At 40.9% G+C, this 13,197-nt stretch overlaps 1 protein-coding gene across 3 annotated transcripts in view; it reads left to right on the forward strand.

Annotated features, from left to right (window-relative positions):
* LOC113007291 (MOB-like protein phocein) overlaps window positions 1-13,137 on the forward strand; it is a 13,464-nt gene extending 327 nt beyond the window's left edge. The window contains exons 2-9 of one of the 3 annotated variants that reach the window (XM_026143693.1): window positions 1,719-1,874; window positions 5,431-5,493; window positions 7,160-7,260; window positions 7,716-7,758; window positions 8,056-8,142; window positions 8,239-8,318; window positions 8,988-9,099; window positions 11,361-13,137. In XM_026143693.1, coding sequence (XP_025999478.1) covers window positions 1,719-1,874; window positions 5,431-5,493; window positions 7,160-7,260; window positions 7,716-7,758; window positions 8,056-8,142; window positions 8,239-8,318; window positions 8,988-9,099; window positions 11,361-11,495 — 777 coding nt within the window. In that variant the 3' untranslated portion in view covers window positions 11,496-13,137. Of the gene's footprint in view, window positions 1-1,718; window positions 1,875-2,963; window positions 3,054-3,133; window positions 3,332-4,621; window positions 4,759-5,430; window positions 5,494-7,159; window positions 7,261-7,715; window positions 7,759-8,055; window positions 8,143-8,238; window positions 8,319-8,987; window positions 9,100-11,360 lie in introns of those variants that run through there. The other 2 variants (XM_026143689.1, XM_026143692.1) reach the window with 2 other exon arrangements.
* Window positions 13,138-13,197: the final 60 nt, after the last annotated feature.

Here is a 13,197-nt window from a genome sequence, read left to right on the forward strand (position 1 = left end):
CTTAAACAAATGCACGTTTGTCTTAATGGCAAGCCACAAAGCCTAAAACTAGATAAGGGATCATAAGACCTGTATACAAGTACAGCTATGAGCGCACTGTTAGCTGAAGTAAAAAGGTAAGTAATTGCACTTAGTGTAGCCATTTATTCATTCATTCATTCATTCATTCATTCATTCATTCACACACACACACACACACATAAGGTGCAGCAAGTTTGCGTTTACCGTCAAGCTCAAGGTCACAAACCTCCAGGCATGAGATTTAGTGAGGAGCGACATGCAGTCCCATTGTTCCTGCTGAACTACTACTGACATCATGGCCTCTGAGTCAGGAGCAGCGGAAGTTTCGTTTGCTTGAAAGTAGTTTTTACAGCAGCATCCACTCAGATTGCATTCAGGACAAATGAGGTACTCAAGTACTTTATCCACCGCATTTGAGGAAAATTGAGTGCTTTTTACTGCAGTAAATCTCTTTAAAGGCTTATCAGTGTAGAGGGAGTTATACTTGTCTGTACACATTTTCTTTGGAAAAGTTGCATCACCCCTGTGTAGAAACATTGTCACAAGTAAAGGTAATGCTAATATTTAAAAATGTACGAAATCAAAAGTACTCATTGTATAGAACAGGTTACTACTAGAATTGAGTCTTGCCACTGGTCAGCCATCTTGAAATGTTATGAGACACTTAGGTGGGTAGTTCTTTTGAACCCTTGTTTAAGTAGAAACCATGTCTGCCAAAACTAGATCCTCAACTAGCTTGATACTCAATTTAAATGTAGATGTCTAGTATACATCTGGTTTTCTCGTCAGGTCATAAGCCAATCAAAACACTATCAGTGGCTAAAGTATAAGGAGAAAAGTTGGTGCATCTGACAGAAATGTGGGGCTAATCATAATGAGCTTATGCAACTTGTTAAGAACTTTGTGAAAACTGCTTCGTCTGGCCTTGGATTTTATCTGGTACCAGTGAGCAGGAGGATGTTTGATCCAGGCTCAGGGCTGATTGATGTTGGTTAGTTTGTTTTATCAGTGGAGAGGTGAAGAGTCCTTGGCCTGGACCCCTCAGACATAGTGTGGAAGCTCCGCCTCCTTTCCCTACTTATCAAACTGGGACCAGTCCCACTCCATCACCCTCCTCCATCACAGTCACAAATGACCTTTACTGAAGGTCACTCATGCAGTTGCTTTTAAACAAATGTTGTCCTTAAAGTCGTGACAGAAAAAAGTTGATCAGTGTCTCTTTGAAAGGCTGCACAGCTGCTGTCCTCCCTCGTGATTTCAGACTCAAGTAGATAAGTGAGGAAAAGTTAATTTTCAGTTTAGCGGAAACTGATTGACAAAGGCTGCCTCTGTCGCTGACCTCCACCCGCTTTCTTTAACTCAAACCCAGCAGTTTATTATTCACTCATGCATTATAACCAGCACGTTTCTGTATTAACTTACAGCTTGACTTAACTGTAAGCATGTGAAGCACTGAATCTAGTTAATGTTCACATTTTAAAACCTTTGCAGCAAATCTGTGTGTGTACAGATAACACATAAGTCAGGGGAGTGGGGCGTGTTACACAAGAGAGCCAACTTAAAAGTTTGGAGTCAAATTTGTAGGATTTTTCTTTTCCTCCAACTTTTATTTCTAATGATGAATCATTAGCTGCCCAGTTCACCTAAACATAGTGTGATAGTCGTGCTAATATGTCCTGTCTTTGTGTGGTCTCCAGGCTTTCAGAAAATTCCTTCCTCTGTTTGACCGGGTGCTTGTGGAGCGCTTCACAGCAGAGACGGTAACAAAGGGGGGCATCATGCTGCCAGAGAAGTCTCAAGGCAAAGTGCTGCAGGCTACAGTGGTGGCAGTCGGACCTGGCTCTGTCACCCAGGTAAGCATACATGGCATAGCTGCTACAAGAAGAGTGTATGGTTTTTGTTTTATTTTATAAACTAAAGCTTGTTTTAGCAGTTGGTATTAAATTACATGAAAATCTCACAATTCACAATACCATTAATAAAAACAATAATTAAATTAAGAACTCTTAAACAGAAACTTTATTCCCCTCCAAAACAAGACAGTTATGAATCAGTATATCATGCTTGAGATGGGTTTTACTTTGAAAAGATTCCAATATTATAGTTATTGCTTATCCTTCAGTGTCCCTGATTGGGTTTAAAGCAGGGGTGGACAACTCCAGGCCTCGAGGGCTGGTGTCCTGCAGGTTTTAGATCTCACCCTGGGTCAACATACCTGAGTCAAATGATTAGTTCATTACCAGGCCTCTGGAGAAGTACGAGAATTGTTGAGGTCATTTAGCCATTTGAATCAGCTGCGTTGGATCAAGGACGCATCTAAAACCTGCAGGACCCCAATCCTTGAGCCCTGGAGTAACCCACCCCTGCTTTAAAGGGTTAGGCTGATGCAGCATAATTCTTTTTATGCGCACGACTCTTATTTCTGTATACACAGTTGCTCCTGCAAAAGCAAAACTGTTCAAAATAAAGTCTGTTATAGTTTTTACAATTTCTGGTTTTAGTTTTCTGAAGGTGCTGCACCTTTAAATATGATGCATTAAGAGAATAAAATCTGGACTTTACTATTTCCTGAACCCTGGTTACAGAATTGGGTTAGCACTGCTAACATAGTCAGTGTCTGGTTGACCTTCAGACTTGATCTAACCTAACCTAGGATTTTTCTCTCAATGATGCATTTGAAAACTGCAGTAAAAATGTATCTCTAAATACACAGTAGTGAACAGGACTCCTGCTGAAGCACAGATCCTCAGCCATCTGCCCTTTAAAAAGCTGTTAGGATCAGGGAAGCTACGTGTCATGTGACCATCCACTGCATGACTGTATTTTCTTGTAAATTATAGGGTGAAACAAAAATACAGATTTTTATTGATTTTTAAATATAAAAGACTCAGTAACAACTGTGGTGTTACTTCATGCCTAACATGTTTTTCTCCTTCTTTCAGAAGGGAGAAATCCATCCAGTGAGCGTTAAGGTTGGGGAGAAGGTTCTTCTACCAGAGTACGGTGGGACTAAAGTCATTTTGGATGACAAGGTGCGGTGCAGTTTCCTCAGACTCCGTCCACACTTTTGTGCTGAAATTAGTTACATTTTTTCTTGTCTTTTCTCCCATAGGACTATTTCCTGTTCCGTGATGCAGATATCCTCGGTAAATATGTTGAATGAGTCGCCAGTCCTCATGTAAAGTCCCTGACATCCCCGGAGAGAAGAAATTAAGTTCATTCATGTCTGTCTTTTTTTTTTTTTTTTCTTCTTTGTTCCTGTAAATAATTCTAATCATGTTTTGTTACAATAATAAAAGTGAAGACTCATTGTTGGGCTTTTCCTTTGACACACCTCCACCTGAAACTGTGTGATACTTGTGTAATCTTGGCAGAAGGAAAGTTTAATAGGCTTTTGTTCACATAAAGAAAAAAATGCAAGCACAGAAAAAGCTAAACACAAAAGGTGCTGCTATAACTTTTAGCTGTTTTGGTTTTGCTGTAGTTTTAGGTTGGCAGAGGGTGGTGTAGTTTCAGATGGTGTTGCTGCACTTCAAGTGATTGCTTTAAACCTTTGAAATCACAGTAAAACCCCAGCATTTAGTAGTATAACATTTGTAACCATAGGGTTAACGTGGGCTGGAACCAGGAATGATGTAAAGTTTCTGTATTTTCAAAGCAGAGAAGAAACAAAAACGAAACAATGTGCGACGCTGAGAGATGGAGAAAGATTTGCGTAGCTGAAAGGGAAATGAGAAATTATGTTCAAAAGTAAGGACTGCACAATAAGTTACATCTGCTAAAGTGGAACCATACTGTTCTAATTAATGTTTTTAAATCAAATATCGAACTTATATATAATGTACTGATGAATGTGGTTTTGTGGAAAATAATGCAAACCAGAAGTATATTCATTTTTGACTCATTTGAACTTCAGGCAAAACTGGTTAGTTTGTAGTAAAGTATATATTAGACCGGTACAGAGCAGACCAGTTGTTCATGGTTAATACTAGGTTATAGCAAGGGTAGCAGATATCAATCTATATTTAAGGTTATCTATTAGATTCACCCACTAAATTCTCACTTTTATTCTAACTTTCAAGTGTGTTTGGGTTGGGAAATCAGCCACATGCACCCTGAAATACCTGCTTATATCTTAAATGCATATGACTAAACCCACAACGAGCAGTGCATGTGGAAGGAGCAGCACAGATCAGCTGATCAAAACAAATTATTTATTTCTAAGGAATTCTTTTCTCAGCGTTACTAAATTCGATTTTAAGGTTTCCCAACCAGCCAAATCCCACTTGAGCCTGTAACTAAGGGACCCATGACACAGAAAAACATACAGTAAAACGAAAAACTACAGATTCCTAACTAAATCACAGCGCCTCTCTTTGTAGACAAAGTGAGTAAGCTGGGTTTCCTTATAATTCAGACTTTGAGGCAGTGCACCCAGATTTCATGCGTAGCTGTAAAAACATTAAACACTGTTTTTGGTGTTTGTCAGGTTGGTCTGTGTCTTTCTCATTGGCACTTTGCAGGTATGCGAACCCCCTGCATATTGGCTAAAGAAGAGTGCCCTATCACTGATACGGGTCTCCTTACATAAGAATGAAGTTTGAGCCTCTTTGTGTTACCGTATCCGCTCAGCAGCTACAACACCGCGGCTGACGAACATCCGGGTATTCTGTCGAGATGGTCATGGCGGAGGGTACTGCAGTTCTCAGGAGGAATCGGCCTGGAACCAAGGCGAACGTGAGTTGTGGTCTGTAGAACCACTCCAGCATGAGTACAAGAACCCTCTCCGCGGCTGGGAGAAGCTGCGTCTGTGATGCTGTACAGCATTATCGTCCTCATTTTCGCGACAACTTTGTCGCAGACAGCGTATAGGAAGGGCCTGACCTGGAAATAGCCAGCTAGCTAAGATTAGCGGTTGCTCCGTCTAGTTCCTGGAGTAATGTTAGCGACTCTTGGTCCTGCTTTCCCTGTTCTGAATAAGTGTTCGGCTTGAATAATTCCTTCGCCAGTTTGATGATACATTTTTACACATACCTCGATCCACGCGTCCGAGAAAAATTGTTAATTTCGCCGGAGCTTTGCAGGAAATAGTCATATCCCAATAGACGATACATAACTATGTAGCTAGCTAGCTGCCTTCGGAGCTCAGAGTAATGTAGGAAAACTATGGCTGTTAACTTAGGTACTAACGTTTTACCCTCCGAAAAACTTCACCTGTCACCGACAGTTTGTCATCCCGTTACCCCCCTCTCCGTGTGTGTCATATATGATTTATAAACTGCCAGGATTGGCAATTTCTTTTCATTTTACGTCAGATGACAGTCACATTATATAGACTAGCTTTTGGATAACTGGCGATACATTCCAAACACTGAGTGCACACTAATACTGTCCTCCTTCATTGTGCAGGATTTCTACAACTGGCCAGATGAATCATTTGAGGAGATGGACAGCACCCTGGCTGTCCAACAGGTGGGTTAACATTTCGTGTGTGTGTGTGTGTGTGTGTGTGTGTTCCCCACTCAATTTTAGACTGTCTGGTGCTGCTGTCTTATCGCTTGAGCTTAAAGTTGCTCAAATTAGACAAGAATTTGACTACATAGAGCTCGGAAATCGCAAAGCATGTTGATAGGCACCATGTTGTTCACATAAACAAAACAAAGTTAGATCCTAGCAGGCATTAGGGAGGAAAACGGGCTAATGAATTTAATGTTGCACTGTAATAATAACCTTATGTTTACTACGTACTTTAACTAAACTGTACTGTGAGTCTGAAGAATGAGTCATTCAGATGCATAGCAGTTTTGGCTTTTATTATGGCAGGTCGTGTCATTGCAACATTTTGTGCTGTGGTGTAGCACCAGCTGCAGGAGCTTTTTTTTGTTCTCCACTGATACCAGTCATTGATACCACCTTGACTTCTGTGTGTTCACTTTCGTAGCCCGGCCACGATCACACTATCGCAGAATCTGTTTTTCAAAATCAAAGCATGAAGACTTTCTTTGATTCCAGCTATGCTGCCAGGTAGCTACAACCCAGATAACTGACACACCTAGGGTGTGTAGCATAGCAACAGCCCTACAGCATGTAACCACAACAGTTAAATATAGTGTAATTATAACTTTGTGGTATGAAATTCCTGTGATCACACTAACATATTTTTCAAAATGTTGTTGAAGGTGATACGTTTCCTTCTTCCAACTGCTACCCAAGCCAAGCTCCTTGTTGCTGCTTCCTGTCTGGAAAAGGGTTTCCATTCTAGTCACATGTGCTGTTTTGTCATTTTAAAACGTTTTAAATGTTTTAAAACGTTTATATATTCCATTATCAACTCGAACTTGCTTGAAAAACAATCCCATTATGCATTACATTAGTGATGTCACAATCCTGAGCTCTATATTCGGTCAGTGTAAATGTTGTTAAAGGTTTAAAAAACTGTGGGGGGATTTCACACTCAACCTAGTGAAGTGAGTTTATATGTATAGTAGAATTTAAAACCAAACTTTTAACCAAAGAGCTCTCTAGGTGAAACTGGATGAAGTCCTGACACAGAAAAACATTGAACTGAGGGTCAGTGACTTTAATCAGCCGGTTAAATTTGACATTTTTGACTGTGCTTGCAGGCATCATGTGTTGTCTTTACATGCCTTTGTCGGAACATGATTTTGAGACAGTTTGCAGTGTTTGCTGCTTTTTCTGACTTTAAGTAACCAAAATCTCTCCAAATTCCTCTGTGCCTTCTTTTAAGCAGTAGGGTTAGCACTGTGAGCTTTGGATTATGAGCTGTGCTTGTTGTGACATCTTGTTTTTAATAATGTTGTCACTCAAGTTTTTCTCAACATTTCTGTTGTTATTTTCTTTTTTTCCATCTGACTCACTCCTAACGTACCGGTGTGGCTGACAGTAGCCCAAACATTTACACATGTGCTGCTCTCTGCTGTGTGTGTCAGCCTACCTGGTGCGGCTCTGACTTTATTCCAAACACATTATTGGTTTGGTGCGGCACTGTTCGCATTGTCATTGGCCTTTCGTGATGTATGAACACATTCACTGTGTGTTCATCATGTGTCAGGTGATGAAAGTCAGACTGGACTGTAAGTGAGAGTCTGTACTAATGTGTGTGTTTTCTCTGTGTCAGTATATTCAGCAGAACATCCGATCAGACTGCTCCAATATCGACAAAATCCTGGAACCTCCTGAGGGTCAGGATGAGGGCGTGTGGAAGTATGAGCACCTCAGGTAAGAAGTCTTGGGGCACATATTTCTAAACAGGATCAGAGCTGCAGACAAGCATTTATAAAATGTCCTTTTATATTCTGGCAGCTCCTACACAGTATAGCAAATATATACTGTACTTTTTGTTTCTAAAACATGAAATGTTTTGCAGGCTTCATTAGTTCTGTGTTCAGTCCTGTGCTTATTTCTACTGCGTGCAATCAGTTTTTAGTAACATCTCTGAAGAAATTATTAATTTAAGTTGAATATGTAGACCAGTGCCGTTTCTAGAGATTCTTTGAACCAGTTCTCTGTTCAGATATGAGGAGCTTTCAGATAAAAAGAAAGTGAAGTATAGGCGATCGCTACTTGCTTAAATCTTGTGCTCACAGTTGGGCTAAAACCTGGCTGCAGAAGAAAAAATCATGTGATCAGAGGATATTTTGTTTTAACTCTGCTTTCATTGGATCCTTTTGTAGGCAGTTCTGCCTGGAGCTCAACGGGCTAGCTGTGAAACTGCAGGTGAGTACACTAAATCACCACAAACTTCCTTTGGTTATTTTGGGGTTTGAGCATTCTTTCGCCCCTAGAAATTCGCCTTAATCCTCTATAGATCCCGAATCAGGTCTCATTTAAGGTTTAAAAAAAATAGTGCAGTCTGCAAAAATGGTCATTGACACATAAGTCAGCAGCATGTAGGCTTGCTACTCTTTGTAAACCAGGAATATTTCTCTCTAGTGCAGAACGGTTCAGGAATATCAAGTAGTTGGTTTAGTAAGAGACTGTTAGCTGCAGTGATTTTGGTGTTTCTGCCTGCAGAGTGAGTGCCATCCAGACACCTGCACCCAGATGACAGCCACGGAGCAGTGGATCTTTTTATGTGCTGCCCACAAGACACCCAAAGAAGTGAGTCAAAGCTTCCAGCTGTCACTCAAGCTTTTCAAGCAGCTGCTCTCACATTGATGGGTTTGTGTTTGTTTTGTGATGCTGCTGCTTCCACAGTGTCCTGCCATCGATTACACCAGGCACACGCTGGACGGAGCTGCCTGCCTTCTTAATAGCAACAAATACTTCCCCAGCAGGTCAGTCGTTTTCCATTAAGCAGCTATAATTTATAGAATAGTATCAAATCAATTTCAGGTCATTGTTTAGCTGCTAAGCTGAATAACCAGACTGTTTCTGTTCACTCTTAATACTCTTGAGGCATCATTTTCAGCAGGCATCCGATTTCAGTATCCAAGCTCCAAAAGTACTCTTCAAGCTTCAAATTGACTCCAATAGGTGCTTCTACTAAAAAATCTCAGATGATTTAAAAAATGTGACCTCGATCTAAAGGTCAGAGGTCAAGTTCTCTAAAAACCCTTGTGAATGTGACAACTTGAGAACGAGGGGGGGATGTAGGATTTTTCAAATTCATACCACAGGTGTGTATTTTATTAAAAGTTATGCACAACTGTATTACTTTAAATTGCTGTTTGACAGGCATCAGCCACCACAGACATAACTTGATTACATGAGAGACGGAATAAAGTGTTGGAGGTGGGGTGGTAGTGGGTTGTAAAGTGGCTTTCATGTGCGCACACTGTAGACAGGCTAAAGCACATTTATTACAATGCCTTAGATGAGGTTGGATTTGTATGGAGAAAGTAATGGGGCACCTATACATTTCACCAGCAGCTGCTCAGCTATGGAAACCCATGCTGTGATGCTCCCAGTGCACAAGCTAAATCACCACTGGTTTGTGTCTACAGGGTGAGCATCAAGGAGTCATCAGTGGCCAAGCTGGGCTCTGTTTGTCGTCGCATCTATAGGATATTCTCTCATGCTTACTTCCATCATCGCCAGATATTTGACAAGTATGAGGTAGGCGTTTACAACCTTTGCTTCCCATCGCTCTCTGGTTGTTGCTGTCAAGCTAGAAATTCTAAAATGTGATTTTATTTGTTCCTTCCTGGTATATGGATTTGTTTTTTCTTTTTGCTGTTACAGAAATCAAACTTGAAGAGGTCATAAAGACTGTTATAGTCTCTCTTGTATTTTTAGTGTGTTCATCATTGGTTTTAAGTAAATGTGCTCTGTTCAAGTTAATTTTTCCCCATTTCATTTCCATTTCAATTGCTAAATTGATTGTAACAAAACATAGAAAAAGTGAGGCATTCCCCATCTTTGAGTGACTTCACACAATAAACTGTGGATCAGTTCTCTGCAGAAATCTAAATGATGCTTACGAACAATCACAGTGCTTTACCTCCACTGTGCTCGGTGGCAGCAAACTACACACAGACTCCACGTCAGTGCATCAAATCAAACTTTTAGCCTTTTAATGGTGACACTGGTGAGCAAGCACGTTAACGTTAGCCAGCTAGCTGCTGCGTGGGATATAAGCAGTTTGTTCACAATAGCTTAACAAAAGACTATTTATACAAGTCCATAATGTCTAAGGAAAGAGGAATTTGAATGATGTGTCAACTAGTTACCATCAGCAGGGCATCCCATCCAAGGAGGGTTATTTTGAGTTTTTCTTTTCAATTATTTGTCGACATGTCCAAATCACAACTCTGAAACTGTAAGTGAAGATTTAAGATTTGCACATTTGTCTTTTTTTAATCACAGTTCTCCTCCTACTTCATCTGCCTCACCCACCACTGCTGTGTCCTCCCTTATTTCCACCTTATCTCCTGAACTCAAGTCACGGCTCCAACATAAGAAAATGTACATAAACATGTCTATTTATTACAATATTGTTACAGTTTTTGTCAGAAGATGAAACATGAGACCCTGCTGTAGCCAGCTGAACAGCTGGTTATAAGCTAACATTATGCTAGCTAATGTTAGGTTCAAGTGTCGTTAAAAAAAAGAAAAAGAGAAAGAAATCACTTGTGATAAGCTGTTTGATTATTCTTTATTTATTTATGAAGTGTTTGAAGTGAATTCAGCAGCAATGGCAGTAGGGCTGGGCGATATGGCCTAAAATCCATATCATGGTATACTTTGAAGCATGTGTGGTAACAACATATCGCGATATAGTCTTCTGTATAAAGTATTTTACACACTATAAGGCGCAGTTACAAATCCTTTAATTTCCTCAAAAATCGACAGTGCACCTTATGTATGAATTCTGGTTGTGCTTACTGACCGCAAACCGATTTTATGTGGTACATGGCGTGCAGAAATCTGTCAAAAATGTTTTAGTCTGACTTTGGTAAGCTATGAAGCCACACAGCTTGATGGATTGGTGGAGCATTACGGCTACCGTAGTCAGGAGCCTCTCGGAGTAATCTGGGTCCAAAACTACGTCTACTTCAGGTCCCAAAGTCAAACGAACACTGCGGCATCACTGAGAGTTAAAAACTGTTTCTTTCATCTTTAATAAAATGATCAGCATTGCTGCTTTACCAGGTGCAACAATTAAGTTTAACATCCAGACGTCCATGAAAACAGGATTTATTAAATTTAGTTAGAGTAGAGTTAAAAGTTATCAGGAAGTTAGCTCTCTAGCTTCCACCTAAACATGATATGGCATGTTCTGACAGAGATTTCTGAAAAAATTCAAATGTACAGCTCTGCTATCACTTCCAACATAAATGAAGACAGAAAACTAAACAGCAGTGACATTTGTAGGGTTACTGAAGTTGGGCTAGCTGGTATATAATGATGTGCTACGTGATCGTAGCGTCAGAGCTAAGCTATGTTAGCATAGCATTAGCACAGTGAAGCTGGAGGATGAACGCTAACTTTTTTCCACTCAATAAAAGTTAACGTGAGGGTTCCTGATGGTTAGGGACAAATGCAATTGCATGGCAGGATGCTGTAAACGGACCAAACTTCTACCGTGTACAGTTTATACCGCCCAGCCCTAAATGGCAGCATGCTTTGTTCTCTGCCATCATGAGGATTAAGGTTCATATATGCTTATTTCTCAGAAAGTAAGAGGAATGTGATCATAGGACAGGAGTGTGTTCTGAATCCATAAAGTAGAAACACACAAATGCCTCTCACCGTTCAGCTTTAGAATAAAACATTTCCAGCAGTGGAGTCTCGTGGTCTGTTTCCAGCCTCTTATAGAACACTGAACTGGTAACACACTGGCTACTGTGATCATTGCTACATATGTCTGTGTGCAGAATGAAACGTTCCTGTGTCACCGGTTCACACGCTTCGTGATGAAGTACAACCTGATGTCCAAGGACAACCTGATCGTTCCCATCCTGGAGGAGGAAGTGCAGAACACCTCTTCAGCTGGGGAGAGCGAAGCCTAAGAGACAGCTCCTGCTGCTGCCACCATAAGGGAGACACATGTAAACATATTTCTACATTACAGAGGAGACTCATTCATTACACACACACACACACACACACACACACACACACACACACACACACACACACACACCAGTGTATTGAGGCTCCCGTCTAGTAACACTGTCCATGTCCCTCCTCCCCAGTCACCTGTATCTCTAAAAGGATGTAAGGGTAAAGATGACCAGGAGCAGAGTTCAGTCATGCCTGCAGGACACAATTATTTTTTCTATTTCCACTCAGAGGTTGGGGGTACAGCCCTGCTCTCACTTCTCCTGTAGGGAAACCCTGTTCATAATCCCGCATGTCCACAGGATCCAGCTTGTGTGCTCACGGCTCCGTGGCTGCTTCCCAGCACGCTGGAGGCATTTAGTTTTCCAGCAGATGAAAACACTCATTTAGATCAATTGTGGCTGTACTTGAATTTAATGACCCTCTGTGCCTCTTTACTTCACTCGCCCACCAGTATAGCCCATCTCAGATTTATCTTCACTATATTTAGAATAAAGGGATAAATTTTTTGTTTTTTAGCACACATGAGCACCTATAATCTTATTTTAGATAAGAAATAAAGGAATCATAAATACCGTGTAAATAAGGACAACTTTAACAGCATTAACCATGAAAGCTTAAATACTGATGGGGGAACTGCAGTGTGAAAGGTTTTACCCTCCAGCAGTTCCTGATTAGAGGAGCATTCTTCAGATTTGAAGGAAATATGCAGCAGCTTTAAAGCTTGCAGTCAGTGTTTTGTATGGTTGGCTAACGTTTTAACGTTTGGAGCCCTTTTTAGTTCCCACACACTTTGACTGTCTACGTTATAACACCTTGTACTGAGCATAGAACACGAAGCAGTTCTTGCAGGTATTCATCCATCCTCAGCAGCGATGGAGCCGTGACACCACGCTGCCTCTCGCTCTGGACATCGCAGGCTAATCTTCCTCAGGCAGCTGGATTTGCAGAAAGCCTCTGTAACTATGGTGACCTGTATTGTTGAGAAAGGCCCACACTGACAGCTCTCCCTCCTTCTGTGTATATAAACCCTCTGCCACTCCTCCCCGTTTAAATTCACTCATGTTTTCTGTGCACTTTTCTCCTGACTGCTTCTGTTCTTTTTGCTTGTATTGCCTACCAGTCTGATTTGGGGGTGTCCCATGAGATGGATCACTAAATTAGCCTGCTGACTTAATAATGCTATTAAAACACAATGTAGGTGTGCGGTTCGTGTGGTAGTGAACAAAGAAAACCGTAATCTCTTAGCTCTGTATGTGTACTAGCAGTCAGATAGTTTCTTCGGCCTTTGACGTGTATAGGAAGGCTGTTTGGCTAACTCTGATCCTGCATCGTGACATGTCCCCACTTCATAATACTGTGTCCAGTGTGCCTGATGTTCTCATCTCCTGCAGCAGTGGGCAACGTTTGGCTGCTTTAAGCATTCAATAAGTCATCCAGGAAGGAGAGAACATCGGCCACATTTACATGTCGGAGCACAACCTTCTTTTACCCTCTCCCTCATTAAGTTATTTTGTGGGAGGAGCCTGATCCAACCCACTTTATTTTTTTTTATTGGACTAAAAAATTTTTTTGTTACTGTTGACATTTTCATGTCTGTTAATAAAAACAAAAAGACTATTATTCAGACGTGTGTGGTCGTGTGGTTAA

This window comes from Astatotilapia calliptera, chromosome 16 (genome assembly GCF_900246225.1).
Source record: "Astatotilapia calliptera chromosome 16, fAstCal1.2, whole genome shotgun sequence".
NCBI lineage: Eukaryota > Metazoa > Chordata > Actinopteri > Cichliformes > Cichlidae > Astatotilapia > Astatotilapia calliptera.